Below are 20,521 nucleotides of genomic sequence, written 5' to 3' on the forward strand. Positions count from 1 at the left end.
GACCAAAAAGCTCTATTTTTGTCTCATCAGACCACATGACGTTCTCCCATTCCTCCTCTGGATCATCCAGATGGTCATTGGCAAACTTCAGACCGGCCTGGACATGCGCTGGCTTGAGCAGGGGGACCTTGCGTGCGCTGCAGGATTTTAATCCATGACGGCGTGGTGTGTTACTAATGGTTTTCTTTGAGACTGTGGTCCCAGCTCTCTTCAGGTCATTGACCAGGTCCTGCCCTGTAGTTCTGGACTGATCCCTCACCTTCCTCATGATCCTTGATGCCCCACAAGGTTAGAACTTGCATGGAACCCCAGACCGAGGGTGATTGACCATCATCTTGAACTTCTTCCATTTTCTAATAATTGCGCCAACAGTTGTTGCCTTCTCACCAAGCTGCTTGCCTATTGTCCTGTAGCCCATCCCAGCCTTGTGCAGGTCTACAATTTTATCCCTGATGTCCTTACACAGCTCTCTGGTCTTGGCCATTGTGGAGAGGTTGGAGTCTGTTTGATTGAGTGTGTGGACAGGTGTCTTTTATACAGGTAACGAGTGGAGAACAGGAGGGCTTCTTAAAGAAAAACTAACAGGTTCTGTGGGAGCCGGAATTGTTACTGGTTGGTAGGTGATCAAATACTTATGTCATGCAATAAAATGCAAATTAATTACTTAAAAATCATACAATGTGATTTTCTGGATTTTTGTTTTAGATTCCGTCTCTCGCAGTTGAAGTGTACCTATGATAAAAATTACAGACCTCTACATGCTTTGTAAGTAGGAAAACCTGCAAAATCGGCAGTGTATCAAATACTTGTTCTCCCCACTGTATATTGTCAAAGAAGTGTGGATCATCATTATTTGGTCCGTAAAGGTTAATGAGCCATATCTGTTTATGGTCCATTAACATATTTAAAATCATCCATCTACCTTGCGGATCTGTTTGGACAATTTGCACATTTGGATCGAAATTACTGTTAATTAATATCACCCCTTTTGAGTTTATTTGCCCATAGGAGTAGTATATTTCGCCCCCCCCCCAGTCCTTTTTCCACACAACTTCATCTATAATTGTTGAATGAATTTCCTGTAAACAATAGATATTATATTCCTTCTCTTTGAGTAGATATTGATATTTTTGTTATTATCTGCTACGCCATTAGTTATAACTGGATATACTTATTTCAACTGTCACGTTCGTTGATGAATGGGTCAGACCAAGGCGCAGCGTGATATGCATACATATTTATTTGAACCGAATAAACAACGACAAAACAACAAACGAAACGTGAAGTCCAAGGTACAAAAACAACATACCTAACACGACAGAAGATCCCACCAAACGAGGACCAAGCAGCGTGCCCAGGAAGAGCGAATAGCCATGTCACATGTGGGCAAACGGTGGTCATGGGAGGAGAGATTTGCGGGGAAAGGGCCATGGGCGAAGGTAGATGCCCTGGCAGGAGAGGTGAAACGGCGCCAACCGTGCCGACGACGGAGACCCGAGAGGCAACCCCAAGAACATTTGGGGGGGGGGCACACGGGGTGGATGACGAGGCTAAAAGGGAGAAGGAAAGTGTAGAGGCACGGCGAGAGGAGCTGGTTAGGCAGCAGAAGGAGCGGGGGTTAATAAAGGAACCCAGTCCCGCTCCTCGCACCAAGCAAGTGGTGCGTGTCGCCAGTCCGGTCCGGCCTGTTCCTGCCCCTCGCACCAAGCTAGTAGTGCGCGTCGCCAGCCCGGCCTGGCCTGTTCCTGCCCCTCGCACCAAGCTAGTAGTGCGCGTCGCCAGCCCGGCCCGGCCTGTTCCTGCCCCTCTCACCTAGCCAGTGGTGCGCGTCGCCAGCCCGGCCCGGCCTGTTCCTGCCCCTCGCACCAAGCTAGTAGTGCACGTCGCCAGCCCGGCCTGGCCTGTTCCTGTCCCTCACACCAAGCCAGTGGTGCGCGGCGCCAGCCCGGTCCAGCCTGTTCCTGCTCCTCGCACCAAGCCAGTGGTGCGTGTGTCCAGTCCGGCATGGCCCGTGCCTGTTCCACCGGTGCCTGGTTCGGCACCGGTCAGCTGCTCTACTCCGGAGCCAGAGCAGTCCGCTCCACCGGTGCCTGATCCAGCTCCGGTCAGCTGCTCCACTCCGGAGCCAGAGCAGTCCGCTCCACCGGGGTCCAGTCCAGCTTCGGTCAGCGGCTCCAGTCCAGACCCAGACGTCAGCCCCTCTCCAGGTTCGGGGTCTCCCACACCAGGGTCCAGACAGGGCTTGGAGTATAGTGGAAGGAAGGAGAGGGGAAGCAACGCGCCGAGGTCTAGACCAGACCAGGGGCGCAACAGGGAGGCGAAGAGTGAGAGGTCGTCACGCCCTGAGTTGGATCCGCCTCCGAGGCGGAATGCCCACCCGGCCCCTACCCTGTTATGTTTATGTTGTGCGGTCGGAGTCCGCACCTTTGGGGGGGGGTACTGTCACGCCCTGACTCAGAGGATGCTTATATGTTGAGTCAGGGTGTGTATATTCCTTGTTGTGATTTTCTATGTTGTAATTTCTATGGTTAGATCTAGTATGTCTAGATCTATGTTGGCCGGTGTGGTTCCCAATCAGAGGCAGCTGTCGCTCGTTGTCTCTGATTGGGGACCATACTTAGGCAGCCTATTGGCACTAGTGGGTTGTGGGATCTTGTTCCGTGTGAGGTATGTTGTTTGTGTACCTTGGACTTCACGTTTCGTTTAGTTTGTTGTTTATTCGTTTCAAATAAACATGTATGCATATCATGCTGCGCCTTGGTCCGTCCCGTTTATGAATGATCGTGACATCAACACTTACCATAATGAGATACAGTGGGGGGAAAAAGTATTTAGTCAGCCACCAATTGTGCAAGTTCTCCCACTTAAAAAGATGAGAGGCCTGTAATTTTCATCATAGGTACACGTCAACTATAACAGACAATGAGAAAAAAAAATCCAGAATCACATTGTAGGATTTTTAATGAATTTATTTGCAAATTATGGTGGAAAATAAGTATTTGGTCACCTACAAACAAGCAAGATTTCTGGCTCTCAGACCTGTAACTTTTTCTTTAAGAGGCTCCTCTGTCCTCCACTCGTTACCTGTATTAATGGCACCTGTTTGAACTTATCAGTATAAAATACACCTGTCCACAACCTCAAACAGTCACACTCCAAACTCCAGTATGGCCAAGACCAAGAGCTGTCAAAGGACACCAGAAACAAAATTGTAGACCTGCACAATTCAAGACTGAATCTGCAATAGGTAAGCAGCTTGGTTTGAAGAAATCAACTGTGGGAGCAATTATTAGGAAATGGAAGACATACAAGACCACTGATAATCTCCCTCGATCTGGGGCTCCACGCAAGATCTCACCCCGTGGGGTCAAAATGATCACAAGAACGGTGAGCAAAAATCCCAGAACCACACGGGGGGACCTAGTGAATGACCTGCAGAGAGCTGGGACCAAAGTAACAAAGCCTACCATCAGTAACACACTACGAGTTGAGTTTTACCAAAAAGTTCTATTTTGGTTTCATCTGACCATATGACATTCTCAAATCCTGCAGTGCCAGACGTGTCCCCCTGCTTAAGCCAGTACATGTCCAGGCCCGTCTGAAGTTTGCTAGAGTGCATTTGGATGATCCAGAAGAGGATTGGGAGAATGTCATATGGTTAGATGAAACCAAAATAGAACTTTTTGGTAAAACTCAACTCGTCGTGTTTGGAGGACAAAGAATGCTGAGTTGCATCCAAAGAACACCATACCTACTGTGAAGCATGGGATGGAAACATCATGCTTTGGGGCTGTTTTTCTGCAAAGGGACCAGGACGACTGATCCGTGTAAAGGAAAGAATGAATGGGGCCATGTATCGTGAGATTTTGAGTGAAAACCTCCTTCCATCAGCAAGGCCATTGAAGATGAAACGTGGCTGGGTCTTTCAGCATGACAATGATCCCAAACACACCGCCCGGGCAATGGAGTGGCTTCGTAAGAAGCATTTCAAGGTCCTGGAGTGGCCTAGCCAGTCTCCAGATCTCAACCCCATAGAAAATCTTTGGAGGGAGTTGAAAGTCCGTGTTGCCCAGCGACAGCCCCAAAACATCACTGCTCTAGAGGAGATCTGCATGGAGGAATGGGCCAAAATACCAGCAACAGTGTGTGAAAACCTTGTGAAGACTTACAGAAAACGTTTGACCTGTGTCATTGCCAACAAAGGGTATATAACAAAGTATTGAGAAACTTTTGTTATTGACCAAATACTTATTTTCCACCATAATTTGCAAATAAATTCATAAAAAATTCTACAATGAAATCTCATTTTGTCTGTCATAGTTGACGTGTACCTATGATGAAAATTACAGGCCTCTCTCATCTTTTTAAGTGGGAGAACTTGCACAATTGGTGGCTGACTAAATATTTTTTTCCCCACTGTATATGGAGGGGGAGGTCTTTGAAATTAAAAGGGAAAGCAATTGTAATAAATTCATTGTTGATGTCAATTTGTATTTATGTAATGAACGTTTTGGATATGCCAGAATGGGTCTTATCTGAAATGAATAAGATTGTAGTTGATTTGTTATGTGATGGGAAGGGGGTGAAAATAGCTTTTAAAACTTTGATTGCAGGATATGAGGAGGTGGGTTTGAAGTTGGTAGATTTCAATGTAAGGAAAACAGCAATTAGAGTAAAAATGGTACGGAAATATTTATTTGGTGAAGTGGATTATGGGTGGAAAAGTTTTTTTTAGAGTATTTGCAGGAGGTTGGGAGGATGGGGGACAATGGTTTATTGATGAGTATAAAAAATGAAATGTTAGGTAATATACCTTTGTTTTATAGAGAAGTGGTTGAGACTTGGGGGCAGTATATACCAAATATTTGTTATGAATGTACCATTTTAGAAAATATTTAAAATCAGCCGATATTTTTAAATCCAAAGATAAAGTATAAGAATATGATGTTGTTTTGTAAATATTTTATGAGGGCTGGGATGAGGCAGATAGGTGATATAACATATGAGGTAATTCCGGGGAACCTTACATTTCAGGCAATATATGATAATGTGGATGAAGTAGATGATGAGATAAGTAAAACTACTGTGGAGAATATGTACAAGAACATATTAGGATGTATTCCTGGGGAGTGGGTTGTTTTAATAAATAAAGAGGTGGTTAAAAGAGCTAGGAGTTTACTGGTTTTATATTATGAAAGTAATGGGGAGAAACATGATTTGTCAGGTGTAAATGGTTTATAGGAAATGTATTCTAAAAGAGATAAAAGTTCCTGCTTCGGAAAAAGTGTGGTCTAGGGTGTTTGAAAATATGGATGTGAAATCAATATGGAAGAATGTAAAATATAATTCTATAGAATGTGAAGACAATGATTTTAAATTGAAACATAATTGGTAAAGATCCTATGTGCTTTTGCATCAAATAAATAGGGATATTAAAAGAGAATGTGATATTTGGTACAGGGGTGGAAAATTTTATGTAATTCTTTATTGAATGTAGTAGGTTAAAAGACTTTCACAAGGTTTTAAAGGGGCTTTTAGTAAAACATTTGGGAAGAGATTTTTACTGGGGTGGAGTGGAGGAGGTTGTTTCTTTTTGGTTTAAATGGGTGAATTTTGTGAATTTTGTACTCAATCTTATCGCATATCTAGCATGACTAAGAAGGAATTTAGGTCATTATGAAGGGAAAATTGTGAGTGTGGAGGTTTTTTTTAGGAGTATTTTAGAGAAAGATAGAGATAATATATAGTTATGGTGGAGGAAAATTTGAAAAACTGTTTGTGTGGGGGAGTACTTTTATTGAAATTTTGTCAAATGGAAAACTTGTATTTAATTATTAATTGGTTCTAGTGGATGATTGTGCTTTTAATAGTTTTTTTATTTTATTTTTCTGTTTGTTCATCCTTATTTATTATTGACAGAATGTTGTAAATAGTCTGTTTTTCATAATAATAAAAAATATATATATGCCCGATCTCGTCTGATCTCGGGAGCTAAAAAGGGTCGGGCCTGGTTAGCACATTGTTGGGAATACCAGATGCTTAAGCTTTTTGCCCAGTGGATTATACTATTGCAAACAAAGTAATGAAAAATGTCCATTTACGTTGGAATGGCTAATCTCGTTCCTCAAAGTTTTTTGAGTTACATGAAGTTGAAATAGCCTTTCCAACTCCTATACCAATTCTTAAGGCCATACCAGCCTGAATATGCCTGATCTCAGCTGATCACGGAATCTAAGCAGAGTTTGAATGATAATTGGATAGGCTATTTCAAATTCATGTAACTCAATGTCTTATGGCCATACCAGCCTGAATACACCCAATATCAGAAGCTAAGCTGGGTCAGTACTGGGTAGTACTTGCTTGGGTTACTTATTGGGAATACCAGGTGCTGTTTGCCCAGAAAATTATACTCTTGTAAAAAAAAGTTATGATGTCCATTTACGTTTGAATGGCTATTCTAGTTCCTCAAAGTTTTTTGAGTTACATTAATTTGAAATAGCCTATCCAACTCTTATACCACATCTTATGGCCATACCAGACCAAAGCAGGGTCAGGCCTGGTTAGTACTTGGTTGGGAGACTGCTTAGGAATACCAGGTGCTGTAAGCTTTTTGCCCAGTGGATTATACTCTTGCAAACAAAGACATTCCAACGAAAATGGACATTATATAATTACTATTCTAGTTCCTCAAAGTTTTTTGAGCTACATGAATTTGAAGTAGCCTTTTCAACTCCTATTTAAAATCTTATGGCCAAACCAGCCTTAATATGCCTGATCTCGTCTGATCTCGGAAGCTAAGAAGGGTCAGACTTGGTTGGGAGACTGCTTTTGAATACCAGCTGCTGTAAGCTTTTTGCCCAGTGGATTATACTCTTGAGAACATAGTCATTATATAATGTCAATTTAAAATGGAATGGTTGTTCAAGTTCCTCAAAGATTTTTGCGTTACAGTTGAAATAGTACATCTAACTCTTATTACATGTCTTACGGCCATACCAGCCTGTGGTATTTCAGGAAGTGGATGAGCAGCAGGTGTCTGAGTGCTTGAGAGAGAATATCATTTTTTGGAGGTTTATTTGATTTATAAGTTTGTAGTTGATTTTCTTTGAAACTTGTTTGTTATTATCCCCCATCGGCATTGAGCTGTTTGGGGGATATTGCTTAAAATAACCGGACGGACAACATGGCGTCGATATCAAGAATACAAACGACGACGAGAAAGGACAACAGTGAAATCAGAATTTCAAATGAAGAACTGAAAAAAAGGACGTATGAAAAGGAACTGACGGTGAACGTGGAAATAATTGGAGAAGGGAAAATAACAACGATGGAATTGCTGAGAGGAATAAGGGAAGTTTGTGGAACAATACTTGGATGTAGAATGAGAGACGTAAATAAGTATGAAATAACAATGTCTCATGTAAAGGGAAAAGAAAGTCTAATGGACGGGCTAAAGATAAAGAACTGTCAAATCATGGCTAAAGAACTAGGGAACGATGAGCTTGTGGTGTCCTTTTATAACCCTCCCGTTGTCCTGTCCGGGTCAAAAAGACCCAGGCTACGTGTTAGAGTGAATGGCTTTGTAACCCCTAGCGTTGCCCTGTCTTGTCCGGGGTCAAAACGACCCAGGCTACGTGTCAGTGCCTATGTGTTATAGGGAGTGGCTGTATATCCTGTGCCGCTGTCCTGTCCTGTCCTGTCCTGTCCTGTCCTGTCCTGTCCTGTCCTTTCTTGTCCGAGGTCAAAAAGACCCAGGCTACGTGTCAGTGCCTATGTGTTAGAGCGAGTGGCTGTATATCTCCTCCCGCTGTCCTGTCCGGGTCAAACAAAAATAAAAAAAAATAAAAATAAAAAGACCCAGGCTACGTGTCAGTGCCTATGTGTTAGAGCGAGTGGCTGTATGACCCCTAGCGTTGTCCTCTCGTGTCCTGGCTGGGGTGAAAACGACCCAGGCTACGTGTTAGAGTGTTAGAGCGAGTGTGTGCTGTGCTGTGAACGGGACCCTTGCAAATGAAATTAAATCAACTTTTTATTGGTCACATTGTAGGTACAGACATTACAGTGAAATTTTTAACTTGGTAAAAGAATCTGGTGATTTCCTTGTAATATTGTAGGTGTGTGTGTGTGTCACTAGTCGAGGACAATGCTGGAAACCCAAGATAACCATTTCCTCGACAAGTGAATATATGTCATCTGCTCTTCGGCTTGCTGACAATTGAACATCTCCGCACGTGTTTCATTCTGACAGTCTGTCAACTTGTAGACTTGCGGTACAACATTTTGGGTTTTCGTGAAATCACAAGGTATGCCTAGGCTCGCAGGGATCCCCATCATGGCGTGTTGTTTGGGGCCAACAGAAAAGCCTTGAAATATCCAGGCGACTGTCTTCATCAGAAGTGTCTGTTCCTCATCTGAGAGATCTGTCATGTGGACACCGCTACACACGGATGAGATGTCGCATGGCATTTGCCGATATTTTGTCCGATAATATGTCAACAAATGGTCTCGGACGTGGCTGTGACGAACGTCCATGTCCCACATGTCGTAGTACAAAGCACAAGTACAAGACTCGCTGTCGTCGAACCCGGTCAACGTTGCAGCACAGGGACACCATCCCACAGCTTGACGGTGTATCTTCTGCACATGGTGGTCCCGGTGTGTCACCATGATGTGTGACACTGCACCGTGGTAAAACCACAAGAGCAGAGCCTGTCCTACGACCCGAACGAGCCACAGCTCATACCTCAACAGACTATATTTGGGTTCGACAAATAGTCTCACCTCCAGTTTGTTGTTGGGCATGACCGAGAGGCTTTTCACCGTGTAGCCGAGAAGTATGGGTATGTTGTTCACTACTCGATTGAACGCAGAATAGATGTCGTTGAAGTTGATGGTGCTCAGATTCAGTCGAGTCGACCCTCCGACGATGCCCAGACCGATCACGGTGGCGACGGCGGTGGTGGTGGTGGTGGTGGTATTGTCGGTAGTAGTAGTTACGTGACTGGAGTCCGACGTGTGTATGTCAAACACTGCAGTGATGCAGTGAGAATCGCCCTTTGCGTTTTCTGTGTTCTGGAAAGTCGACATAGCTTCGATGGATGGATGTTGTTTGTCTGTGAGACACGAACCTGTTATATTGTGGATTCAATGACCACTCCCATAAAAATAATAAATTATATTATATTCATTTATTTATTTATTTTCGGGGGTTAATGTTAGAGCCTAGGTGTTAGCGCGAGTGGCTCGCTGTATATCTCCTCCCGCTGTCCTGTCCTGTCCTGTCCTGTCCTGTCCTGTCCGGGTCAAAAGGACCCAGGCTACGTGTTAGAGCCTAGGTGTTAGAGCGAGTGGCTGTATATCTCCTCCTGCTGTCCTGACCGGGTCAAAAAGACCCAGGCTACGTGTTAGAGCCTATGTGTTTGAGCTAGTGGCTGTATATCCCCTCCCGCTGTCCTGACCGGGTCAAAAAGACCCAGGCTACGTGTCAGTGCCTATGTGTTTGAGCTAGTGGCTGTATAACCCCTAGCGTTGTCCTGTCCTGTCCTGTCCTGTCCGGGTCAAAAGGACCCAGGCTACGTGTTAGAGCCTAGGTGTTAGAGCGAGTGGCTGTATATCCCCTCCCGCTGTCCTGACCGGGTCAAAAAGACCCAGGCTACGTGTTAGAGCCTAGGTGTTAGAGCAACTCGCTCTATGTCTCCACCTGCTGTCCTGACCGGGTCAAAACGACCCAGGCTACATGTCAGAGTGTTAGAGCGAGTTGCTGTATAACCCCTAGCGTTGTCCTGTCCTGTCCTGTCCTGTCCTGTCTGGGTCAAAACGACCCAGGCTACACGTTAGAGGCATAAGCTCTGAGCCAGAGGTACTAGGTAAGCCGTAAACAAACACCAAAACCAACACCAACACCAATAACAACTACTACTACTACTACTACTACTACTACTACTACTACTACTACTACTACTACTACTACTACTACTACTACTACTACTACTACTACTACTACTACTACTACTACTACTAATATACTATGCCTCCGTGGCATGTCCGGACACGTGCCGAAGAGAGAGGTCTTGGGGACTTCCCCAGCCTGGGTGCCGAAGCTATTATGAGTGCTGTGCGATTCACGGCCAAACAGGTCCTAGAACAGATATTTTCCAATGACTCTGACTGCGATGAGGAAGCGGACGAGGAAGCGTCCGAAGAAGAAGACGGGGAGGAATACAACCCAGAGGACGAGGAGACCACAGAGGACGGCACGACGACGACGACTACGACGCCGCAGCCGCCCGACGCCGCCGATGACGAGGACGATGTCCAAGTAGAAGAAGGTCAAGGCGTAGAAGACGAACGAGACGATGACGACGACGACGACGACGACGACCAACAAGAAGAAGAAGAACAAGGGGGAAGAACAAGGGGAAGGTGAAAGTGAGCGAGGAGAGCGAGGAGACCTCCGCCGCTTCCGCAGCCGCAGCAGCCGCCGCCGCCGCAGCATCAGCCCCAGAACACAACACGATATCCCTCGAGTGGAAAGAGAGACATTCGTGTCGAGAAACGGCCAAATCCAATGGTGCTCGGTGCCCTGTGACAACAATCGGGGCGTCGGAGGGGCCGCGGCAGCGGCAAATAGTAACAGGCCGGTTGCTGAGGTGCCGGAGGACATGAGGCCCGGGCCTACTAGGCAGGCCGTAGGCCAAGCCCGCGACATCCTCTCCACGTTTCGCTTGTTTTTCACACCCGAGATAGAAGACATCATCCTGGAGATGACCAATCTGGAGGGCGTTCGAAAATACGGAGCCCGAGGCGACGGCGACGACGACGACGACGACCACCGCCACTACGCCGACGACCACGAAAACCACGAAAACCACGAAGACCGCGACCGCGGCGGCGGCGGCCGCTGGAAAGCGATGGACTCCACAGACCTGCGAGCCTACGTAGGGCTGCTCATCCTAGCCGGCGTGTACAGGTCCCGAGGCGAAGCGGCCTCTAGTCTCTGGGACGCCGAGAGCGGAAGGACCATTTTCCGCGCAACCATGCCGCTCAAAGTCTTTCACGCTTACTCGAGACTCCTTCGCTTCGACGACCGCCAGACCAGAGCCGAGAGACGCGCAGCAGGCGGCGGTGACAAACTTGCGGCCGTGAGAGAGGTCTGGGACAAGTGGGTCGAGAGGCTGCCGCTCCTCTACAACCCCGGGCCCGACGTGACGGTGGACGAGCAACTGGTCCCTTTCAGAGGTGTGCCGGGGCCAACAACACCGTACAAGAGCACAACAACAACACTGAACACAACACTGAACACAACACAACACAACACAACACGCTAAAGCTAATCTCTTGTCTTTCCTCTCCTCTCTCTCTCTCTCTCTCTGTCTCTCTCTCTCGCTCTCGCTCTCTCTCTCCTCCAGGCCGATGTCCTTTCCGCCAGTATATCCCAAGCAAGCCGGCCAAATACGGCATCAAGACATGGGTGGCCTGCGACTCCAAATCCAGCTACGCCTGGAAGATGCAGGTCTACACCGGCAAGGCCACATGCGGAGGCCCCGAGAAGAACCAGGGGATGAGGGTCGTGCTCGATTTGACGCAGGGACTCAGGGGTCACAACGTCACCTGCGACAATTTCTTCACCTCATACGAGCTCGCGCGCCAGCTCCTGACCAGGAACGTCACCGTGGTCGGCACAGTCAGAAAGAACAAGCCAGAGCTCCCGCAGGCGCTGCTCGCCTCAAAGGACAGGCTCCTCTTCTCCTCCAAGTTCGCCTTCACGTCCACCACCGCTCTAGTGTCCTACCTGGCAAAGAAAAACAAGAACGTCTTACTCCTGAGCACGCTGCACACCGAGGCTCACGTTAGCCGTCGCCAGGACAAGAAGCCGGCCATCGTCCTAGACTACAACAGCAACAAGGGAGGTGTGGACAACCTAGACAAGGTGATTGGAACCTACAGCTGCAGGAGGATGACCGCGCGCTGGCCCCTGGTCATCTTCCACAACATCCTTGACGTGTCCTCTTACAACGCTTTTGTCATATGGCGAGAGCTCAACCCCACTTGGATGCCTGGCAAGCGAAACAAGAGGAGGGTGTTCCTCGAGCAGCTGGGAAAGGCACTAGTGACTCCGTTCATACAAAGAAGGGCCCGTCTCCCTCGCACCGAAGCCTCTGCGGCGCTCGTCAAAGCTGTTCAGAGGGCTACGTATCGTGATCAGCCCCGGCGGGATCACGCCCCGCAGCACCGGACCACGCAGCACCACCGGCCCAAGCACCCAACCCCGCACAACCCAGTAAGAGGAAGAGGTGTCAGGTCTGCCCCACAAAGAAGGACTGTAAAACACACACGGTGTGCACCAGGTGTAACAAATACATCTGCAAAGGCTGCTCGCACCCATACTGTCCCACATGTTCCAACTGGGCCTTTAGTGAGAGGGGGGACAGTTCGACCCGGAGGGCACGGCGTGTGTACAGAATACCAGGACAACGGGAGGGTTATCATCCATACTCAAACAGTACAGCGGTACAGTCCACGGAATGTGGTCCAATAGGGGGGTGTTTTTAAATCGCATACCCAAACTCACACAGTCCACAAGCCGGTGAAGCAGGTATAAGGTATTAATGACTTTACCAATGACAATAGCAAAGACCTCTAGAGTAGAATAGACTAATTGATGGCGGGGTGTCAGGATACTATGCTTGCTACTGGGGACCCATGTAGAGAGAAGCAGTTCAACCCTATCGGGGCTGCAGATGCGCAGGTTCTTTGCAACAGGCTGAAGGTGAATTGCTTCAAGGACCAGTCTGTACTGAGTACAGTCACTGGTGAGTTAGGGGCTCCGTGCAAAAACATACCGATAAAAGGCGACGGCAATTGTTTCTTCAGAGCGGTCAGTGAAGCGGTTTGTGGTACAGATGAGTTTCATAGAACCATTCGAAATGTCGTCGTGGAGCAGCTACAAAGCAATGATGTGATATACACCAGCATGTTGAGAAGTGGCTACCGTTCAGTATCAGACTACATTACCAAATCACAAATGGCCTCTCTAGGTACTTGGGCTACGGAAGTGGAGATTCAAGCAGCTGCAGATTGTTTGGGTGTCAGCATATATACATACTACACCGGGAGGTGGCTTATACACCGTTGTAATGGTGTAAAGGTGTCTAACCAGGGGATCTATTTGGAGAATGTTGGTAACCACTTTGAGACAGTTGTTTGCGTCCAGAGGCATCAGATGCTGTCTTGCTATGGGTACTGCAAAGTAGATAGAAGTAGGACCAGTGTTACGCCACTAAGAGACGAGTGTTCAGCCTCAGTCTGGTCCGATTTTGAGAGTGCAAGGCTATCACCAAGCTCAAGTTACTACAATGATTGGACGTGTGAGGAACATCACGGAGACCCAATAGAGGACAATGGAAATGTATATGAAACTATAGGTGATAATGTTGACAACACCATGCTTCAGGAAGCTGAACCCCATGACCAGTACTTGTCAAACAACAGCCCTGTAGACGACCAAATGTTTTACGGAGCAGATTCATGCGAGAACGGTTGTACGCAAAAAACATTCAACCCTTCCGATTCCGATAGGTGCGATTCCGAGATCGATTGGGAAGGAAGCATGATGTATCCATTTGAATACGAAACTCTAGGTGATCAACTGGAGGACACCAGGCTTCAGGAAACAGAACCCGGTGACCAGTACGAGTCAAACAACAGCCCTGTGGACGACCAGCACCTATATGACTCAGATGCATGCGGGAACAGTTGTAGACAACACACATTCAGCCCTGCAGATTCCAACCGGTCCGATTCAGAGACCGATTGCCAAGCAACAATGGCAGGTGACTACAATGATTGGACGTATGAGCACGAACACGACACTCTAAGTGATACCGTGGAAGACACCAGGAGTCAGGAGGAGGACACCCCTCCCCAGTACGGGTCAAACACCAGACATGTGGACAGGGACAATGTTTACAAAGAAGCGGTTGACGACTACTTCGACGTTGACGATGACGATGTTGAAGATATGGTTCGAGCCGAGGAGGATGCTAAAAAACATCAGCAGATAGATCTCATGCTTAAGTGGTCGATATTGAACAGAACGTGGCACTCCTTTCTAGAATGGCTAGGTGAGCGCTGGTGGGGCTCAGTCTCTGCAGATCAGATTAGCTCCTTCATGGGCGGACCTAAGATTCGCTTTGGAGATATTGTTATTGCGGCACACTTTGGTGACATGCCCGGAGGAGTATGTTCGGTTACGGCGAAGACTCAGAACGAAGTACTGACATTTCATGTGGCCATCTGTGGAGGCAGTTACATATGTAAGGACTTGGTAGAGGGCGACTCTCTACGCCAATTGACATAATACGACATCTGGTCGATAAGCTGGGTGAAGGGCGCATTCTGCGTCAACATTGGACAATACCTCACAACCCAGACTACTTTTCCGTGACACATATAGCGGGACAAATGTGTTACATGATGAAGGTGCTGAAAGACTCATGGTGGGGAGCGTCATACGGCAACGAAGTATGGTCACCCCATTACCGTGAAGTAATAGAGCATCTACGAAAGAAAGGACCAATGTACGAGAACCCGGCTGCAGCAATTCATTATATGGACGATGTCAGCCTGGGATACCTGTTTGACATTGTCACTGCATTTGGGAATAGATTCAAGGTGACGTTCGATACCTTTGGTTTTACAGTAGGGACAAGGGCACACTTCTCAGATATCGCAGGTGTGCTGTCCTACATCAGCAGGATTGACAGAGTCACATTTGTATCTCCACCCTGTTCCCTGATGCACGCGCACCAGAGCTTAGGGGATGTAGATTACATTGCCAATCCACAGCGCGTCGTACACTCACGAGCAACCTGTAATGTATTGCAACTATAGGTGCTTATGTGATGAGTGGTGTATCCCTGTTGTACTATGTCATGTACATTGTAATGTAAGCCTCCTTGTGTTGTAATACATGTCTATGGATATCTGTGAATAAATACAAAATACTTGTGAAACTACGAATGTCCATTCACGTTTATTGAAATAGTACATTGGACCCTTCAGTCTGACAATATCCATACACAAACAGTGACTTTGCACAATATACAATCTGGAACATAAACATACATAATCATACAATGGGTCATCAAAGGAATAAACAGGGCTTCTCCTTAGTCATCTTCCTCAATTGGCACGTAGGCGTCCTCATACTCTTCTTCGTCATCGGCCATGTACTTGGGAGACAGAAGAGTAATCACATTACCCATAGTCCATACACACAGTGAATGTGCCATCACATTACACATTTCAATATCTACCATGTCATCCTCTGCATTGTTACCCTGGTGAAGAGGAGGCAACGCTGGTTGAGGGTGAGGTTGTGCATGGTTGAGGACCTCGGGGTGCAACAGGGGATGCAGTTGGTGTAACTCAGGATGTTGAGGTTCCTCTCTGTCAGACGTTAGTATGTAATCGCTCTCCTAAGATGTATATTGTATGGAAAGAAATAGCAAAGTAGAATTTGCAAATGGTCATGGTATGTACAACAGTGCATGCAATATGATCAGCAAAGTCATCCACAATATATCTGAGTACCTACGGAACGGCTCAGTAGTACGGTAGACACCTGTGGAGTGGAGAGTAATTTCAGAAAGCATACCAAGTACTTAGGAGTATCATCTCTTGTACAAGCATAGTGCGTAACCTAGGGTGTAATGACTTTATCCTACCGCGCTGAGCTCGCTGGTTTCGGTTTCTATACCACTCTCCTCAGACATCATGCAGACTGTGATATGAACAATGGGTTGAGTGAACGATATACAGGTGTATACCCATCGGATATAGTAACCCAAGATTAGTACCGAAATGTTAATTTAGCTCAATCACTTTACCAGTACGTACTACTTACGATGTGTGTAGCATACTATAGCCGATGCACATGAAACATATAGCAAATATATTAGGGACTATGGCGTATGTGAAGACAAGCAACTTCGATTCACTCCGTTTCTGTAGGCAAAGAGTAGGAATGGAAAACAACTATGGCAACTGGCATCTATTGAACAACACATGGGCGTCATTTGTAGGCTGGATGCAAGACCGATGTTGGTGGGGATCCGTATCTCAACAGCAGATTATGTCTCTGATGAACAGACCTGAGGTTAATGTAGGAGCCATTGTAATGGCAGGATACTTTGGTTCAATGCCTGGAGGAGTGTGTTCAGGTATGGTGAAATATGATGAGAATACCGTGATCACATTTGGTGTATACCTCACAAGAGGACATTACAGATGCACCGACTTTGTACAATTCCAATATAAAAACCCAGTTAGAATGATACAAGATCTGATTGCAGAAGTCCCACACGGGTACTTGATGGCTACACCGGGAGACATTCCGGAACCTCCGAACCTGGGTTCCTGCTGCAAACGCATAGTGGAAGACATGCGTGACATGATACAGTCCCTGAAAGGTGCATGGTGGGGACTTTCACCTGGCAGTTCCCCAGGGTCATGCGAGCACATAGAAGTGATAAAGGATCTAGAAAAGATGGAAGAGGAATACCAAAATCCGGCTGCCTCAATCTGTTATATGGATGAAGAGCGTCCTGGCTACCTGTTTGAAATTGTAACAGCAAAAGACAAAATATATAAGGTAACCTTTGATCGTTCGGGGTTTACTTGTGGGACCGGTGACCCCTTCCCCACATTGAGAGGTTTGCTGTACTACATGACAACGTTTGAAAATTTGACATTTGTAACCAGGCCCTTTCCTACGATGCAAGAGCTCTGCAGGAGCACAATGGAAAGGGCTGAGTATATCGAGGGTGACATGCCACCTCAGCTACAACGCTTCATAAAGGCAAGCCCTTATGAACGTGAACAGAGATGGAGGAAACCGTAGAATGCTATGCATAGCACATCTCAACGGAATTATTTACACCTGTAGTACTACTGATGTGTGTATCAAGTAGCATGTGGCAACCAGCAAAGGACCTCTGATGAGCATTACACATATACAGAACTAGGGTGTGTGACTATGGCAAGCAATGTTGACTCGCTCCGTGGCCGTAACAAATCCCGCAAGCCTGTTCCATACAGTACCGAAAATGATGGAAACTGGCATACATTGGATACAACATGGTTGTAATTTTCAATGCTGCAGCAATCTGTCATATGGATGACAACAGTCCTGGATAGCTGTTTGAAATTGTAACGTCCAAAGGACATATATACTCTGTTACGTTTGACACGTCTGGGTTTGAGTTTGGGTACGAGTTAAAGGCATCTACCATTAGAGATGTTGTGGTATACATGACAACGGTTAAAAACGTCACCTTTGTGACAAGACCTTTGCCTGTGATGCAATAGGTCCAAAGGAGCTGGATGTGCAATGATGAACATGTGTCAGCCTGTATGAGTTTAATTGAAGTGTACCGTGTAACCTGTTATGTCCTGGCATAAATAAATACATAAATGACCATCCGTGTGGTGATGCTTGACTCTTTATTCACACACTGTACAATAATATACACCTGTCCTCACCCATACCATGTTTACCAATCCTAAGTAACGTTACGGGATTATTCAACATATCATTTCGAATAGGCTTGGATATAACATCAACAACACATGTGTGGTCAGCTTGGTGATGGCAATATCTGTTTGCAAACCTATATACCTGGCTTTAGAGTATGTAGTCACAGAGATGTACGAACATCAGATGGACAGTCTCATCACGTCATTGACAATAGTATATGACTTGCCATCAATACACAACAGTGCATAACCATCCATTTCATGATCTGTTTTATTTATACACACACAAAAAAAAAACATTACATATACCATTCACTTGCCAGCCTGCCCATTTCACCCATAGTAGAAGGTACACCAATCGTTTAACGTCATATTTTTATTGAACATAAACTTCAACGGAGTCCTCCTGATGACCACGTCTGTGCTCAACTGTGAGATGTTTGCAATACTCTCTAATTGGTCATCGTCCCGCAGGCCGCAAGCCATTGATGAGTCTTCCATAGATGGCAGAGATAGTTGATCCGTATATTATGGTTAGGGACATAGACCCGGTTATTTCACCTATGTTCCCAGAGGGGCTCTCGACCAAGACTCTGATGTGAGGCGTACGGCTGTCTACTATGGCCATGTTATCAGCGTACTCGCTCATGGTATGGTACAGGGATGAAATGTATTTCATCGCCGCGTATGATATTGAAATGTCTCCCTTGTATTTGTTTCTAGTAGGGAAAGATGTACATTCAAGCTCTCGCAATGAACGGTCCGTTGCCATCTCCTGAGTGACACGTGTTACAATGTCAAGGTTGTCAAGGGAAGCAGATCTCAAGAGTGCTAGGAGATTTCTGAGAGCCACATAGTCATTGTCAGAGCTGGGTTGGTGGGAAGGTATACACACGTAACCGTCCGCACACCGAGGGAAAGAGAATGACGGAAGTCCACCTTGGCCTTTCATGATGCAGGCGACGCCAATCTCAGAACACAGGTCGCAGGTGAATTCAAACTGCCCTCGAGTAAAGCCAAGGAGGACATCGAGAGCCCCTCTCGCTCTGTCCGAGGTCCAGAGGCTGTTTGACATCATGAACGCCAAGACATTGACGAGAGCCTGCCTGTTTTCTTCATCGTACATAGATGGGTTGCGTGTAAAAGGTACTGCGTCGGTGCCGGCTATCTTCATACAGGATCCACAGTCAATGTCCACCTGCCACTTTGAGGAAAGCTTACACGGATCGTTCGTCAGGACCCTTGTCTTGTTATCGTTGAGTACGGTGAACTTGACTGGTATTCTTTCCAAAGTGCCTTGCTTGTACGCTGTAACACTCATGTTGTCAATTGTGAACAGGGTGCTGCAGTCTCCGAAGGGTATGAGGCCGTTCAGGTCGATTCTGAATGTAGCAGGCTGATGGGCCTGACTGACCCTGGTCATGGTGTGGGAGAAAACGTACTCCTTCTGACTGAAAGACATTCTTAATCGGGTGTAAGCTGGGTTTGAAAGGGGGGGATACACCTTTTCCAGTGTTTGATTGACGCGTATCTACGGATTCATATATATGGTGATTTTCATCTCAGTCAACGTTTAGCAGAGGGTTGCTTGGGGCAATGTGGAGGAGAGCGAGGATCAAGAGAGCCAGCGTTTTTCGTTGACACACTGTCCTATCTTTCTCCTCTTGTCTTGGCCGTAGGCGTGCTGGATAAGCTTGTGGGCCGGTACGTTGTTTGCAAACAGGTCTCTGTAGAAGTTTTTACAGCCTGCGCAATGATATGTAACCTGTCTGCAATCTACGGGAGGACGCGTCCTCTTGCCGAGCTTGGCTTGGATGGGTATGAGCCACTTCTTCTCCCTGAAGGTCTCCATCCACGTGCTCATGAGTGTGGTGTCGGCACAGGAGTAGGGCATGATGCAAAGAACCGAGCCGGGGTACATAGGGGCCGCTGAGCTGAACGCTTCGGGAGTGTGCACATGCAACACCAGTACGGTCTGATACAGAAGACCGGCCAGGTCAACTAGAGTCCTCTCACACAGCTCGCTTCTCGCTATGGACAGGCTCCCGGTAGAGGAGTCAATGCCCGCGTCTGTCAGCATGACAGTCGGCACGGAAATCGAGATGAAGGTGTCCGAGCAGGGACGAGGTAAAGAGTCGTCGTTTCTGAGGGACACTATGCCTTCAGAGATGGCTTCGGTGAGCCTTTTCCCGAGCAAAGCGCTTAGGTTCCTGTAGACGTCTCGGGGCTTTAGGGACATGTCCTCGGTGATCACCTTGAGGCATGTCTCGAGTTTCTCACCCGGTAGACGAGCTACTGTCTCCCTGTTTATCCTTAGGTGTTCCAACTCCCGAGTCCCGCATGCCGGTATCATGTGTTCGGGGCAGTTGTTCATTACGGTGTTGAAAGTCACAGTGCCCCTCTTCAACCTCTCTCTGATAGAGGCGACGGAGGTGAGCAGGTGCTCCTTACAATCATCCAGGCTTTGGGCACCCAGAGCAGAGCTGTACATGTAGCGAGGCAAGCAGTAGTCTATAATGCAGTGAGCCACAAGCTTCCCGGAGCGGTTGACCAAGGTACAGTCTGAGTAGTGAGCTATCAACACCCTAGAGTTGGCGAAACATTTGTTGAAAGGCTGGTAGGGGTGAGCTATGAGCTCCGTGTGACAAGAGGAGGAACCTATGAATGTGGCCTGGTGTGCTTGGCGAACCTGGTCCGAGGTATCATCGCATGGGGCGGTGTTAAGGTCTGATTGAAGGTCGCATCCGTACTCCCTATCGCTCTCAGGGACCTTTCCGGATTCTGAGACTTTGGCCTCGCACATGAGCGAGCCTCCGAACATGGCCGTGATACACCCTGTGTTAGCCTGGAGGTTCAACGGGTATCTGTAGAAAGCGGCTTCGCATGGGTTGCACTTGTGATACTCGATGCACTCGACAGGCTTGACGGAGAGTCCCGTGATCTGCTGTAGCCACGTCTTTACAGTTTCTACGTAGGTGGTTTT

The 20,521-nt window shown here is 47.0% G+C and overlaps 1 protein-coding gene across 1 annotated transcript; it reads left to right on the forward strand.

Annotated features, from left to right (window-relative positions):
• The first annotated feature begins 10,027 nt into the window (after positions 1–10,027).
• LOC121561831 lies at positions 10,028–14,359 on the forward strand. Its single transcript, XM_045205749.1, has 4 exons — positions 10,028–10,318; positions 10,389–11,238; positions 11,409–12,300; positions 13,579–14,359. The coding sequence occupies exons 1-4, from the start codon at positions 10,028–10,030 to the stop codon at positions 14,357–14,359; spliced, it is 2,814 nt and encodes a 937-aa protein (XP_045061684.1).
• The last annotated feature ends 6,162 nt before the right edge of the window (positions 14,360–20,521 follow it).

Source organism: Coregonus clupeaformis, chromosome 20, assembly GCF_020615455.1.
Source record: "Coregonus clupeaformis isolate EN_2021a chromosome 20, ASM2061545v1, whole genome shotgun sequence".
NCBI classification, from domain to species: domain Eukaryota; kingdom Metazoa; phylum Chordata; class Actinopteri; order Salmoniformes; family Salmonidae; genus Coregonus; species Coregonus clupeaformis.

What these genes read in the sequence shown, in the direction of transcription:
- LOC121561831 (XM_045205749.1), top strand. Translation starts at nt 10,028, where the DNA reads ATGCCTCCGTGGCATGTCCGGACACGTGCCGAAGAGAGAGGTCTTGGG. An exon ending in ATGACGAGGACGATGTCCAA is followed by an intron (nt 10,319 to 10,388) that starts GTAGAAGAAGGT and finishes ACGACCAACAAG; the next exon opens with AAGAAGAAGAACAAGGGGGA. An exon ending in GTAAGAGGAAGAGGTGTCAG is followed by an intron (nt 12,301 to 13,578) that starts GTCTGCCCCACA and finishes CGATTCCGATAG; the next exon opens with GTGCGATTCCGAGATCGATT.